The 16,415-nt window shown below is 36.0% G+C and overlaps 1 protein-coding gene across 1 annotated transcript in view; it reads right to left on the bottom strand.

Annotated features, from left to right (window-relative positions):
• tspan15 (tetraspanin 15) overlaps positions 1 to 16,415 on the bottom strand; it is a 42,186-nt gene that overhangs the window by 9,578 nt on the left and 16,193 nt on the right. Inside the window, exons 3-4 of the mRNA XM_081605261.1 lie at positions 12,806 to 12,880; positions 10,238 to 10,333 (exon numbers count right to left, since the gene is read on the bottom strand). Coding sequence (XP_081461387.1) covers positions 10,238 to 10,333; positions 12,806 to 12,880 — 171 coding nt within the window. The remainder of the gene's footprint in view (positions 1 to 10,237; positions 10,334 to 12,805; positions 12,881 to 16,415) is intronic.

Raw genomic sequence — 16,415 nt, 5'->3', positions numbered from 1 at the left:
CCTTCATTCAATGGCGTATTATGGCCACTCTAAAAAAAAAAAATTAAATAAAGGTCATAAAATTATGAGAACAAAGTCAAAGTATTGCAAGAATTAAGTCGTACGAGAATAGAGTCAAAATAATATGAGAATTGTAGCATTATTACTTTATTCTCGTATTATTTTTGCTTTATTCTCATAATACTGTGACTTTATTCTCTGAATATTATTATTTTTTCTCAGCATGGCTCCAACACTCTGTTGTACCTTCACAAGTCATCCAAAGAGTAAATATTAAATTAAAAATTTAATAGTTCATCATCTGAAAATGGAAAAAGCATGGCACAACTGAAAATCTACAGAGACATTTTTGTATTTATCACTTTTAGCTGCATTTATTTGCATGAAAAGAAGTCCATAAATAAAGCCTTCTTGAACATTTTTCATTATTCACCTTCAGAGTCTCACATTAACCAAGTATGCTTAAAAAGAAAAAATATCGGGACAAAAAAATACTGAAAGCCAATCCGAGACGCAACCAGTAAAGCATTTTTCTCAAGGTAGCCTTTCCACAGTGTTTCTATCCTTAACATTCAGAGATAAGCCAGCATTATTTGGATACTAAACCTGTGGAAAAGGAACAGTGTTCTCAGTATTTTGACAGTGTAAAATGCTGGCACTCAGGTTGTTTCATTGAGCTAAAGCCGTCTCTCTTTATGAATCCCTTTCTGAACGTCAGCCTCAGAGTGTAAACACGGACGGAAATGCCTGAGCGCCACAGTATTAGCTCAGCTTGCCATCCAATTACAGAACCAAATATTTCACTGAAGAAGAGAACCGCATAGAGAAGGAGCGGAAGAGACGAGATGTAAAGAGATATGATGAATAAAAATGAGGAGACACTCCGCCAGTCGTAACTGGTTTACAGATATGAAGCCTGCATGCTGGGACGTTTCTCCCACTTCTCACTAAGTTACTTATTTCTGATTGGCTTCAGACTGAAAAAACAACAAAAGAGGAGCATAAAACAATCATGGTTTTCTCTTTGTTAAAACTAAGAATTACAAATCAGATTTTAATGGCAACAAGTAGGGTTGGGCAATAAATCAATAAAATATATTGCGATAGACACACAACATCTGATCAATACACATCTGATAGAATGTTCAATAATTTAACTGAACTTTGATCTAGAACCGCAAGGCATTCTGGGGGATATAGCCAGAGAAAAGGCTTTAGCCGTTCAACCTCTCACAACCAGCTAAGCATGTTTGGTGGAGTCAACTCACTCACTCACTCTCTGGTTACTTAGCAACAACCTGTTGAGTAACATTTGCAGTAGCAGTTTAACATTTCTTGGGAGAAGACGTATTCGAAAACACAACAAAGCTTTATAAAGTCAGAATCCACAAATTAGTTACAATTTGATCAGATGGGCAGATCTAAAGTAAAACATACAGGATACAAAAACACCATCACACCTGTTTTAGTTGAACCAAAACGTTTGACCCAAATCATGCAGCTTAAAAGACAGTCATACTGAATTCAAGGAAAGTTTCCTGGGATTTAGGAAATAGAAATAATTTGGGTAATTTAAGCTGCACTAAAACAGGAGAGGTTTGGTTTGGTTTAACTTCAGACAGTGAGAAAAAAATGTGGATGTGTATTTTTATTTAGTGTTTGTAAATATCTGATTTCAACTGCATGTATGCAGGTACATCCTAAAAATATAAAGTAATAACGTATACATCTTTTTAAGAAAATGACACTTCTGGATCACAGATTCATTACACATAGTAAAATATTTATTATTTCTTGTAATGTTAATGATTATGGTCCACAAATTGTTGCTTTTTAAAGCTCATATTTCTGGATTGGGGCTGTGCAGACACTAACTGCAAATTAAACACAAACGTCTCGCTGCGATCTCCGAGTATAGATCTATAATTCAATGAAAAAAACAGCTCTTGTCAAAACACAGGATCTACAGCAACAAACCGCGACTAAACCATCTCATCGAATGAGATGAGATGGTTTAGTCTCATCTCAGGAAGTGGGTTTAGGCGGTACTAAACCCACTTCCTGTCTGAAAGATGGGTAAAATAAAGTCTTCTGATATTAGATATTAGACGCAGATGTTCAATAAGACTGATGAGGCGACTGATTTGTTGCTGTGTGGTTGTGAAATCTTCTTGAAATACTTTAAACCCCACGATTTAAACCCCTCCGTTTAGATGACTCATGAATTTTCAGACGCTGATTTTTGCATCAAAAATGGACCAAAGAAGAAATGTGTAGGAGAGAAAGTATTGGATTTGAGACCATCCAAAGATTTCCACAAATGTATAAAGAAAACACACAAAAATAGAGCAATAAAAAAAAACAGGCTCCAATTTGTTCAGAGTTAAAAGGATTTGACTCCAAAGCTTTAAAAATACCTTTAAGAGATCTGATAAGAGCAGATGTAGCCTGTTACAGGTGATGGGAGAATCTAATAAGGTTTAAGTTCAAAAGCCTTTTGTGGCAAAACATATTGAGTTCTGCTGTAAAACCCAAATACATTAAATGACCAGGATTTCTCATCAACAGAGGTTTTTCTGTCCACGTGGGTTGTAAGAAGTTAAGAGACGGCAAAACTGGGATTTATGAGGCTCTCGCTGTGAAAGATTAGTTTAGGGACCAAATAAAGGAAAAAGGTAAAGTTTGATCAGCTCAAAAGTTTGGTCACCTATCTACAGACCAGACTAGAATGATTCAGAGATTGAGATTAATTGAAATAAAAACAAAAAAAACCCCTTCTGTCTAGAAATCCAGAAGTATCTGTGTTTTTATGGTTAAAATTTGTTTAAAACCAACCCAACGTTTAAAGAAAATCTGTTAAAGTGGAAAGAAATGGTAATAAATTTCCAACTATTTCTGTAAATCTATAACATCTATTCTATGACTAATTAATAATAATAAAAAAAAGATAACCCACCAATTATAATATACTACAACAGATAAAAATACAGGTGAAAATACAAACTGTTACGAAATAACATTTATAAAAAGTTATTAAAGTTTTTGTGAGTCAGGAGTGTCCAAAGTGTGGCTCGGGGGCCATTTGTGGCCCTTGAAATTATTTTGTTCAGCCCTGGACCACAAGTCAAGAATGCCAAAACATAAAAGAATGCCAACAAAATAAAAAATAATTGGGAAATTGTCAGTTTTTGTTTTAATAATGCGACTGAAGCTCTTTTTCCATGTCTTGGCTCTTTAATAATATACAGATTTTATATAAAAAATTTGTTTATTGTTTAGCAGGTAATTTTTATTTTTCCATTTTTAATTTAATTAATTTTATGGCTCGACAGCTGGAGTGTCCCAGTTTTGGCCCGCAGGGCCAACATTTTGGACATCGGTCCTTTTACGTTCTAGTACCTACTGCTTAACTGAATAATTAAAGGAAAAAGGAGGAGAAAATCAAAGTGTAAGAAGCATCTTGCCCTGTCTGCTTCAGCACCAAACCCGCCTCAGAACTAAGAGATTCTTAGTTCTGAGGTTGTGAATCAGGGGTCCAGAATCAGGCTGTTTGCTTCCACTCACTGAACCATAACTGGTCATTATGCAAATTAAATTCAGCTGGACACAATGGGAAATTATCTAAAAGAAAGTCATTAATTAGTGTCCAGAGTTTATGGAGGAAAAAACAAGTCTTCATGATTGTTTTAGTTCGTTAGTTTTTTCTGACTAACCAGTCAGAAGAGAAGCTGCGTAATGAAAGAGCTAATGTCACATTAAAAAGCCAATTAAAAAATAAATGATTCCCTTTTGCTATAAAACACACTCTTTAGATTGGAAACTAAAAATGTCCACATTAATACTAATAATAATAACAGTAGTCAGAATGTTGACTTAGTTGTTCTCACTTTACAAACGGGAAGGAATAATCATCAATAAAACTAATTATGGATCATTTTTAAGCTTCATGATGTTATAAATTACTAAAGTAAGATTATGATCTTCAACAAAACTCTCCTTTCAGTCCCATATGTGAGGAAGCATGGAGATCTTGGAACGTCACTTGAAGGAGTAAATCTACTTCAGCCCGACACCTGGACATGTAGACATAGTCCTGGTAAGTAAACATCAAGTCTCAGGTGTTAAATAGTTATTTGTCAATTCAAACGTTTCTTTACACAAACAGAAAGTGCATGCTTTATGTTGTGGAGATTAGCCTCATGCTGTCAAAACAACTCCCAATTGAAGGCGACATGAAGAGGCTACACTCTGTTTTCCGCCTCATCTCCAGACCATTCCCACTGATTGGGATGTTAGCAGATTTCAAGGTCAAGAAATTTGAATTGCTGTTGAGAAGTAGTTTGTAGTGACAGGCGTTTGAAGTATCTTTTCTTTCTTCAGAGACAATTGAGCTCGAGCCCCTTCTGCCCACTTTTGATGCTTTTCTCTGCAACGTTTTGCAGAGAAGACAACATGCCCTTAACCGCGGTCAGACAAGCCAATCTGAGAAGCTCAGCTTTAAATTGCCGTAAGAGAAAAAGCGTGTAGTGTGTGCTTACAGCGGCCACTGTGTTGTGAAGGAAAGCAATTGTCTCCGAGTACAGCGGTGCACCTTTGTGAAGTGAGCAATTGTGTATTTAAAGCCCTATGCGAAAGCACCAAGACGTGTCAAACTCAAGGCCCGCGGGCCAAATCCAGCCCACCACAGCTTTTTATGTGGTTCTCTAGATTCTAGACTAATCACTAAGTGTGCTTAAATATTATGTTTTCAATCAAAACAATGCAGTTTTTATCTGCTTACTGCCAAATTATATCAATCAGTCTCTCCAGTTTTTTGAGAATTATCAAGGAAATTCACGTAAAATGAACAAATCCCTGCAGTTTTTTGAGCCAACACATAATTGTGAGTTTATGGCAGATTTTTCTCAAAAATTGTCAAAAACTCTTACTAGGACTAAACAGCTGCCTCAGCCTTAATCAATGTCAGATATGAGCTATACAGCAAGTAAAGCACAAATATTTTCACATTAGTACCGCAAACACTTTCATTTTTATTGCAAAAAAATAAAAAATAAAAATCACAAAAAGAACCACAAAGTCCTGGAGGGACTGAAAAAATGTTCAATAATATTATTTAATTTAAGAATTCATTGATATTTTAACAGTTTGTGAACTGGTTTTATCAATATATTCCCGGAAAACCGGCCCTTTAAGAGCATTTTGATCTGGATTTGGCCCAAAACAAAGATGAATTTGACACCCCTGACCGAAGTGCGTAAATTAAGTAAGACATCGTTTGATCATCCTTGGATAAATGCACACAGCTGCTCATGTATTGAAAACACAAAACCACAAGAAGAGTAAACCACTGAGATTCTGCTGCCCTGTCAAAACATTGAACCGAAAGCCGCCCTTACTTCCTGTAATTTGAGTATGCTATAATATGTTGGAAGTAAACAGTAAGAAAGCAACATATGCCATGGCATTGTTTAGGAAATCATATCTATGTCCAGGTCTGACGGTCAAATCCATACGAGAAACAAGCATGAGACCGTTTATCGATGGGCTGTTTCTTTGGAAAAGTGGAGCAGAGTACAATCGAACCGACGGATGTCATTTTGCTTTACTTAATTTTATCATTTTAGACATAGCCGTACTTTCCTGAGAGACAGTGGCCCGTCCACTTAATCAAATCAAAAGTCCGGACAGAAAAATGATTTACAGCTACGTTACTTAACTGATGCATTTTAATACATGCAGAGAAGGCTGGTTGTTGCATTTTAATGACAGGCATTGTTTACTTGTATAAAATGCCCTGCACATGGTTAATTGTTATACCTGAAGGTCACCTTGGTTCTAAGCTTACAATTGACTTATAAATATGCATGGCCCCTCTGCATTCAACAAGACACAAAACTGAGAGTGAAGTTTTTCTCCAAACATCTAAATGGGTTTGTTGTGACATTTGCTGTGGCTGTAGAGTAAAAATTGTAACCAAAAAATTTTTTCTAAGCCTAAATTGCAAAGGGATGCAGCCAATTCTATGACTAGTGTTTGTTTAAAGTGAAATTATGAAAATGGTAAAAACAATAACTTTCTTTTATCACCAGCACTAAAACTCAGTTTCCCTGCAGTAGTACTTGTTGTTATGTAATTATTAATTATCACTACTGACAAAAGTAAAACATTACAGGTCAGAATAACCATCTTCTAAAGTTGTGCACACATTACACTGATGAGTAACCTTTTAACAACACATTTGCATGATACATTTTAGAGGCTTTATGGATGACACAACCTCCAATTTGCACTTAAAGGCTGCGACCAAAGACTGGCATCTGTTAGTGTTTCAATAATGATAAAAAAATAAAAAAATCTTCCTCAATTAGTGTAAAAAAAAAAAAAGTCTGTTTGCTTCATAAATATTGACATCTAGTGTGAGATGCGACTGTTCAACTTCTGCAAAACGTTAAGAGATGAAGTGAAAGGTTGCAAAAGCCGCAACTCCGAACACCATAAAAACATAAAAGCAGCTATTAGAGGAGAAAAAGGACTGTGACAACAGGAAGGTGATGGGATAATAGCACCCATTAGTTTCTTTCAAAGCTCGGTTTCACCGTCAAAGACGTGGAGACTATTTTACAAGTAAAATGAAAACCCAAAGAACTGGCCTGTCACTGCATATCCTGCAAAATTTTTATTTTAAAGAAGAAACATTTTCTTTAACTGAACGCTTTAAAAGAAGAATGTTTTAGACATTTTAGCCGAAAGCCGTTTTCTTCAACAGAAACAGGTTTGTTAATATGTTTTACAGGCAACAGTAACAGATCAGAGTCAAACATCTAACATAAAATGTTAAGGAACATAAACAGAATAACAAGTTGATTTTTATTTGATGTTGCTTCATCAGCAAATGTATTTTTAGAAAAAGTCCAACTTAACAGATTACAAATCACAGATAAAATAAATGACAGACGTCCGATTTTAAGCTGTACGGTTTTCTACCTTATGGTGTTGGTTGGAAAATTGAAAAGCATGTAAAGTTGGACTAGAAATGAGGAAATAAACATTTTGTGGAGTATCTTTGAAGTAAGCATATCACATTCGATGTGCTTCTGAAATGTAATTTGACAATTTAATCAGAAAGTAGTTTTGCTGCATACATCGCCTAGGGAAAAATAAAAAAATACTTCCGATATTGACCTGTCAATAACTGATAAAAGTCGATCATAAAAAATTTGGCTGGTTTTGACCTTTGGTCAATTGAGTGGTGTATTAATTAAAATAGAAATAAAAAAAACATGAATTGTTCTGCAGTGTAGTCATTTTAAAGGTGACCTACTAGACTTCCTTGAACAGGTTAGTTTATGTGTAAACTAACCTGTTTATGTTTTGTTAATTAAAATGTAATTAACAAAACATGTTAATTACATTTTTTGCACAAAATTATTCTTATATAATGAAATTTTAGTCTGCTCAGTTCTGCCTATTTTCAGGGGCACATTGACGTGTGGCAGCAGGAAGCTGGAATTGAACCTACAACCTTCCAATCACAAGACAACTACTCTACCCACAGAGCCACAGTCTCTTACCAGGGAATCTGTCCCTGGTTAGCTTGAGTCATGGGGTCAGACGAGGGATACAAATATGGTATTGAACTTAATTATTTCAAGCAAAGTCAAAGTAAAAAAGGTAAAGTCAAAATAAAAAGGTCATTTAAGGAAAAGATTTGTAACTTAAGTTAGAGTGTATTTAGAGGACACTGTAAAAAGAGTATTAGGCTGCAAACTAAGAAGTTTGCAGCCCAAAATATTTAGTTTGGAACTACTTAAAAGTTTGAGTTGACTTTCTGTAGAATTAAGTCAAAGAGATTTTAAATGTTTATTAGAACAAAATAAATGATTTGAGTAAAAGTGACTTAAATTTGTCATGTTAAACCCCCTTATGAATTAAGTTGTAAAAACTTAGCAAATTGAGTTGGAAGGACTTAGTGAATTGAGTTGGGTGAGCATAATAAATTGAGTTGGTCAGACGTAGGATACGAAACTGGCATTGAACTCAATTGTTTTAAGTAAAGTCAAAGTGAAAAGTTCCTTTAGGTTAAAGATTTTTAAGCTTTGAGTTAAATGAACACAAAAAAGTAAGTTTTAATGTAATTAAATGTAATTAATGTAAATAAGTCCATAAGATGAACTGCTGCCCAAATACACTTTTTAGAGTGTAAAGCGGTAAAAACCAGCTAAGCAAATGTGCTGGAGTTCTGCTTGGGTTGCTAGGTAACAGGCTGGGCTCAGCCGGGGTTGCTAGGTAATGGGCTCATTTGTGACATCACATTCCAGAGGTTTTTAAAAACAGCCCAGTTTCCACACACCAACATTTTTTTTTTTATTCATTACTAAAAACCAGGTGAGTGTTTTTTTAAAGCACTTGCTGTGTTTTTTAGAAGCAGTAGAAACCCACATGGAAATGAATTTTGCATTACGTCCCCTTTAAACTATGTGAAGCATCATTGCATTTGCAGACAAACTTCTCTGTCCACCGAGTCTTTAATCTCACAGTCAAGTGTTTACAGCAACCCAGTCAATACCAACAGGTTGCCTTGCAGCTGTCGTTTTATCTGGAGCAGCCATCTGCAGTTTTCCTCACCTAAAGCCAGGGACACTGCCAATCAAACTTAAAAATAAATCTTGTTATTAATGGTGACAAAGAAGCGGAGGTATTCGCCGAGCGTGGTCCTCCTTCCAACGGCATTAAAGGTCAGCGTGATGACTCAGCTGTAAGTAGCTGTGAGCATGGAGGCAAAGTCAAACGTCACCCTCTTTGTTGTATCAAACATCATTCAGAGAAATGCCGTGCTGGCTCATGAATATTTTCTTCCCTTAAATCAAAAGCATTTGTTTGGTTTTTAATTGTGCAGGTTTTTATTCTAATTTATCTCAAAAATCTGGGTTGGAGGCATTTGAATGCCAATTTAATCAAGGCCCAGGTGCTGGTCACGACTTAATTCCCTTAGTTATCCGAGTGAAGGAGCATTTGTCTTGTCTGTACCAATCAGTGGGGCTTGTTGCTGACCACCGTGTAGCTTCAATGTGCCGTCTCCAGGCACTGCAGCTTTGTGTGCTTCATAAAAGCTAATAAAAAAAGGAAAGAGCTGCAGCTTCAGGCTGTGAGCATGGCTCTGAGAGCAGGTGCACAGCAGCAGCGCTACACAGTTTGGACCATTTTTCTTCCTTTTTCAAACACAGAACATGCTGCGGACATTTAAGTACATCAGTGATCCTGCTTTTAGCAATAAATCTGCACTTTTCCGGTCATGAGAAATAGGTTTGTACTGGGTGCTGCAGGAGAGTTTAAGATGTTAGACAAAAGAGATCACTTGCTTTATTTCCTTTGATTACTACTATGTATTGGGTAGCAATGAAGGGTGTGCATAAGACTGACATAATACTGTCGTAAACATGGAGGTAAGGTTATTTTATTTATGTAGCACATTTTCAGCAACAAGGCAGTTCAAAGTGCTTTATATGAATTGGAACAAAACTTAAATCAAAAGAGACAAAAAAGGTAAAGTTAGCAACAACAAAAAAGATAATAGTACTACACAGTACTAGAGTTTCTCTAGATCTAAAGTTTGTTCTTGATTAGCAATATAAATAAGAATAAGTAAGAAGAATAAGAGTTTTTTTCTTTCAGTTCGTTAGCCGTTCATACTGGAGATCACTTACAGGTCACATATATTTGGAAGTGTGAACGGCAAAAAAGTCCGATTTGACAGAAAATCAGAATTGGATCACTTTAGGCTGCAGTGTTAACGTAGGACGAATATTATAAATGTGAAGTTTGTCAAATGTGTTTATTTATTCTTTGAATCTACATTGTTTGGTCAACAAGTTGTTTCTTCAGACATTTATTGATGCTTTAAGTTCTGTTACTCTGCTCTTGGCAGTTGGCGGTTACTGTAGCAACCGGTAACTGACGGCTCCTCCCCCTTTTTCGGTTGCTGTTTGTAACTGTGGGGCAGAAGATGCTGGACTGATGTTAACCACCATCTTGATTTCCTCTTTTGTTAGAATAAATACAGTGAACCTGAACGTGTCTGTCGTGATGTCGACCTACTGGACCTGAGACGAACATAGGAGGGTTACAGATGTTGTTTCATCTTTATGACTGCGTTAAGGTCAGTCTTATCCACACTCCTTCAAATAAAATCTTACCATACATAGTGTCTTCTCAAATGTTAGCAAAGCCATCACCTTACCTTCTTCTGGACGAAATCCAAGATGTTTTTGAAGTCTAGGTCATCATAGTAGATTTTTATGCCGTTACTGATGTTTTTGTTCACCAGGTCCAGTGTCTATAAGAAAGAAGAAAGAAAAAGCGGTCACGATTTGTTAATAAGGTGGACGGCTTCGGGCTTTTGACGCAGCTGATTTGCAGTCGGAGTAACCAAATGCCGATCAGTGAAGGTGACTGATCTCTCCCGGCTGGAATATTGAAGCACAACACTTTGACCGCTCACATCTGTCGGTCACAATCTGGCGCAGACGACAAAGTCTGGAGTGGTTGCATTAACACAGCAAGAGTGGAAAATGTTTAACTTTAGACTCTGAACTGTCATGATCAAAGAAGAGTTTCTGGTGATACGCAAACAATTAGGTTCTAAGTTTCATCCGAGCCGGTCCTCACAAATGCATTTCACATTAGCAGATTCTCTCCAGAAAACGTTTGCTCTGTTAGAAATATTACGACGATATCTCTACAGGAAGGTTGCATCCACTCTAAAACACTCTGGTGCATTTTTAGATAAATACGAAAAAAATAAAATTAAAAAAGCTAGCTGTAGTCTCAGTGTGCAGTGCTGCCTAAGAGCAGTGAAATTATTCCACTGAGGTCTTTACTTTAGAAAGCAAATGTATAGAAATTTACATTCATATAACCAGAAAATTGAAAGAAGTCTGGCCTCAGTAATGCAGTACTGCATTATTTTCATCCTAATTTAAATAATAAATCAAAACAATGTAAAAGGAAATGCTGGTTCTTATATAGAAAATTGCCATTGACTGAAGTAGAGCATTTCCTTGAAATAACAGAAAGGAAATGTCAGTCTTATGCACACCCTTTATTGCTACCCAAGGTAATGCTTGGTGAAAGTACTTAAAAGTAGAATTAGATTGGTCAGTTTTTAACCTTTCCCCATATACAAACAAGACAAAACCAGTACAGCAATGGATAAACAATATTTCAGAAATCAATAATAATAATAATAATAAAAGTGTATGCATGCCTTCATTTTGTCATGTAAAGCACCATCAAAATCAAAAAGCTGGAAAGTCTGCTCTAAGGTATTCCAGACAGGTCTGAAGACAAACCCATAAAAGAAAACATCAAATCTTATTGTATTTGTTTAGGAAATTACTGTCGGACATATTTTTTAATTTAAAAGAGTGAAAAACAGTTTTAACTCTCCACCTGAATCCCTCGAACTGAAGTACAATTGTTTTTAATATTCATAGTAACTTAGTTTTTTTAAAAATAAATCCTTCTCTTGTAATTCATAGTAGTTTCTTGATATACTTTATGTGAAGTCAACCTGATGTACATATAATAATGTGTGTAGAGATCATTGTATCTCTAGTCAGATCTAATCTAAAAATAACAACCTGATTTCCTAATAACACATTTATACGATACATTCCTTATGCACAGAGTGAAATATTTAACGTTTTTCTTTTGGTTAAGTGATTATTGTTTTACAGGTACATGTAGCTTCTTACAGCAGTAGGTCTGTGGAGTATTTTAATCTATGGAGTATTGCTTTAATTTGTGGCCTTGCTGACTCTGGTGTCTCATCTTCCTGTTTAAAATACTCCACAGACTAAAATACTCCACAGATTCTCTTTGGGGTTTAAGCCAGGAGAGTCTGGTGGCAAATGAAGCACAGAGAACGCATGCTTTTATTGAATTCAGTATTGGCTCTGGTGGCTGTGTGGGCAGATGCCAAGTCCAGCTGAAAAAAACAAAAACAAAGCACTCTATAAAGCTTCACAGAAGAGGGGAGCATGAATTGCTTTGACATTTACTGACAGACGGCTGCGCTGACTGTTGACTTGATGAAACACAGCAGTGGACATGGTTGAGATAAGTCTTCAAAGTGGATCTTGAGCTACTGTGGCGTTCCTTTTTCCGGCACTTTGGTGACCATCTGATGGACAACAGTCCAGTCTGAAGGCTTCCCCATTATTGTAGCAACCTACAGTATTATTACAGTATTGGTTTTTACATCTAAAATAAATATTTCTCAGTTAAAGCTGATTGTTACAACTAATCATGGATCCTTTTAAAGGTTCCACTTTCAACACGTTGAAATGTTTTGTGTGGAAGAAAACCAGCATGGCTCATGTTGCCCTCTACAGACCATACACATCTCAGACAGTTTAGGCGTTTTCTTTCTCTTATTTTCAGAGGATTGTTTTTTCCTGATCGTTTATTCATGCGGCTGTTTGTTTTGTGGGCAGGAGCTTTTGTCGTTCTGGTTGCAAACAAACAAAATCACTTTGCATTATTTACTTCTAGCTGGACGTGTTGCTGTGATGCAATGAGAAGATAAACTGAAGACAGATTACAAAATACAATAAGAGAAACAAAACGACAGGAGGATATTGGAATGGAGACAACACCACAGAGCAAGGAAAAACTGATAACATGCAAATGATAATGACTTTAGTTTGCTTAACGTTTGCATACCGTCTGATTCTCTGCTACATCACTCTCACAGGTCCATCCAGCTGTAGAAACATTTCAAATTAAAAGACCTCAGGTAGCTCACCTGATTGTGAAACACCAGTCCCAATAATCCTCCCAGCAGCTCCAGGATCAGGCAAACTAGCAGGGTGTACATAAACTGGGACAAAGCAAAGAAATGAGAGAAATTAATCAACTAGGCATAAACAAATTCAAGAAAAGCTCAGAAACAAAAATGCCTCATTTGCCGCAGTTTTTATTCTCTTTTTGGAGATTAAATTCATTTCCGCTCCCTCAACAGAACTGTTTAAAAGTTTAAACCTTCAAAACCGTTTTGCATATTAAGGTTTTATTTTAAACAGTGCTATATAGTCATACTAAAAAGGCAATTATTCTGCCTTTGTCATATTCCAATAGAAATCTGATTAGAACAAGAATAAAAACATTTTGATTAAAATAAAAAGAGTTACCCTAATGGGGTTTTTTGTACGCAACAGCATGTGGATCAAATTTTGGCATAAGTAACGAAAAGATGATTATTTAATGAAAAATCTGTGTGTAAGTTGAAGTTTCTTTCCTTCTACTTCTTTCCATAAAATCACCTCAGAGGGGGGGCAAAACTTTCAGATCAGGAAATCGGGTTTATTTGATTAGTAGCACCTTATCTTGATTTGTATCAAAGTAGAAATGAGGAATTTACCTTTTATACATTTTAAAATTTTTTTAAATAAATTACACAATCAGCATCAAATCTTTCCTCTCATTTGCATTCTAGGTCTGGAAGAGTCCAGATTATGCTTCAGATGTTTCAAGAAGCAGATGATGTAAATCTCATTTCACCACATGAGACAAAATTTCTCTACATCAATATTTTTGAACTGCAGAATAAGATGTGATATTTCTTATCGGGTTGTGAACAAACTCCTATAGTTCAGTGCTTTCAAGGTTGAAATTAGAGCAACATGTTTACAATAAAAAAAACAAAAACAAAAAGCCATCGGAATATGGATCTAGTTTGTGGAAAAATACCATGATAAATTGTATTTCAAGGACTTCCAAGAAGCTTTTATCAACATTTTTTTCCTCAGTAGAGACAAAGTGTTTTCTAAAGTGATCAACAATCCGCCATATGGAGCATAAATGAAGGTAATTCAATAGAGTCACTTCTGATTAGCAAAAATTACTTTAGAAGCAGAAACTGCACAGTTCCCAAATGAATCTGAAGGAACTTATAAACTAGAAAAAGTCTCAAGAGATCAGTGGAAGTGTTTATAAATTCAAAAGGACCATTGAGACACTGGTTTGGTAGAAAAACATTGTTTTGTAAAATGAATAGACAAGACATAGTATGTTTTAATGTGAAATATTTAAGGACTGCCAACATGTCCAGAATGTCGCTGCTTTAAAGCATCAAAATATAACTGAATCGGTTTCACTTCACCTATGAATAACGATTGCAATTCCTTATGAAAATGATCAAAAATAGTAATATAGGTAAAAAAAATTACAAAGTCAGACACCACTTTTAACAGAGAAATAAATATATATAATAAATCCAATGAATTCGGTCTCCATTACTTATCATACCTCCCTGATCAGTTATTTACATTCCTTGTTTTATTATCATTTTTTAAAGTGATAATAAAACACAGCAGGATGCTACACTATGCGTATGGAATAAACTTCTCAAATATACCAGTGTTTAACAAAATAAATTTACCTTCACAGTTTTAATTTATTCAACCAACTCGCTGAGCTAGCAACACACAACTACTAAAACTAATAAGAAAAAGGTTAAATGATCATCCGAAGCTACCATTTCTGCCCAGGTACCGCATCTACTGTGATCATATTTCAACAGATAGGCGAGATCGGCTCAGTGTCAGGAGTTGCTAGATACTGGTCAGAAACTTGGTTTCCTCAAAGGCTAGCCTAGGGCAGGCAGGAATGATAAACAGCCTGCAGGCGTTACGTCTTCAGCTGCAGTCAAGGAACGGCTGAAAAGTTTGATCAGGGTTTGTACAAAGTTGGAAGTTGGCGGTGAAAGCAGATGCCTCTTGAATCTCTTCTTCAGCTCTACGAAATTAATAGGCCGATCTCCAACCTCCCGTTTTCAAAGTGATGTTGAAATGCCTTGTTGCTGAAAGGTGCTGTACAAATAAAATTTGATTGATTAATTGATTGATTAACAAATCGGAGGGTTAGCAACGGCTATGCGTGGCTAGCATAGGTAAATTTGGAAAGTTGGGGCATTGTTTTAGCTCTAGCTTGAGCAGCATCAGTGGTGTTCAGCTAGACTTGGTAAATCTGTATTTCTCAGAACGTTCTGCCACCAGGCATCTTCCTCGGTGGGGGGGTCAGCCAGCGTCAGAAGTGGGTGAACCGGCATAGCGTTGGGTCAAAAACTCCTACAAACCCAGAAGCGGCCTTCCTGTGTCAGCAAAGATTTGCACTTTCCTCTCCAAATATCATCTTCAAGAGGAAACAAAGGAAAGCATTTTTCCTTTTTTTCTGGGGAGTTAAAGGTCCCATGACTTCATAGTTTCTTCCTCTTCCTGTTTGTTGGACCAAAGTTAACGCAGCGTTGTTAAATCAGTATGTAATCATACCTGCTTGTATTCAGTCCTTCATGGCTGGATATCAAACACAGTTATAGAAAATGGAAGGATGAACTACTTATCAATGTTTAAATGAAAAACTTTCTGTTCTCAGAAAGCAAAAACACATTTATGAACCACTTCTTTTCTGGTCACATATCCATGTGCGTTTGGATCGTGGACGATCTAGAATCCTAAACATTGAAAGAAAATATGCTATTCTTGATTTACACAAAAATATAAACCAAAAATTTACACAATAATACCAGTCTTTCAAAATATTCTTGAAAAACAAAACACAAAAAATAAAGCTGAGAAGTGTGGAGTATTCAGCTAAATAAAGACACATTTTATAGCTGCATGTTTATCTACAGACTCAATATTTTCAGACTAAAACTTAGTTAAACTGAAGAGAGCAAAATAACAGTGAAAGTTTCTGAGTCATTTTAGGGAGATTTTAATGTTTGTTTTCAAAGGTCGTAGTTTGACAGCATTTGTTTCACAGCATTTGTTTCACCAAATCATCAAATATAATTTAACAGTTTTAAATCAGTGTTTACTTAAACTACTTTGATATTTTCAAAGCTTAGAGGTTTTCATTTGGTAAAACTCAGATCATAAACTTTATTTGAGAATCATTGATTTCTCAGAGTTAAAAATACACATCTACTGGCTACTATAAGAAAATCACTGTTGCATCCTCAAGTTGTTTGGGTTCCTTCAGTGATGCAATACAAACATTTCCTCTGCTTTCCTTGTGCTTATTGTTTATTGCTGCTCCACTCGCTCAGGTCCTTTCACCAAACCAATCTAGACAACCGGTGGCCATTTTTTGTTTCTTGCCGTTAGAAGATGCTGGCCAAATGCATGCTTGAATGAAAATATGATGGGGTTTTTTCTGTTTGTAAATTTCCCTGAGGCAGCTTCGGTTGTGAACTGTCATTATCCAAATAAAAGTGTACTGAAATGTGAAAAATACCAGCAAATTTTCATGGAAATGTCAGTTTCGTATATGTGAATAGAATCTCAGGAGAAAGTGGGTCATGCAGCAGGACAGTAACCTTAAGCATACAAGGCGTTGTTGCAAAGAACAGCTAA

This window comes from Poecilia reticulata, chromosome 3, assembly GCF_904066995.2.
Source record: "Poecilia reticulata chromosome 3, P_reticulata-male-v2, whole genome shotgun sequence".
NCBI classification, from domain to species: Eukaryota; Metazoa; Chordata; class Actinopteri; order Cyprinodontiformes; family Poeciliidae; genus Poecilia; species Poecilia reticulata.
The sequence above is the reverse complement of the archived record's forward strand: the minus strand, read 5'-3'. Positions and strand labels throughout refer to the sequence as shown.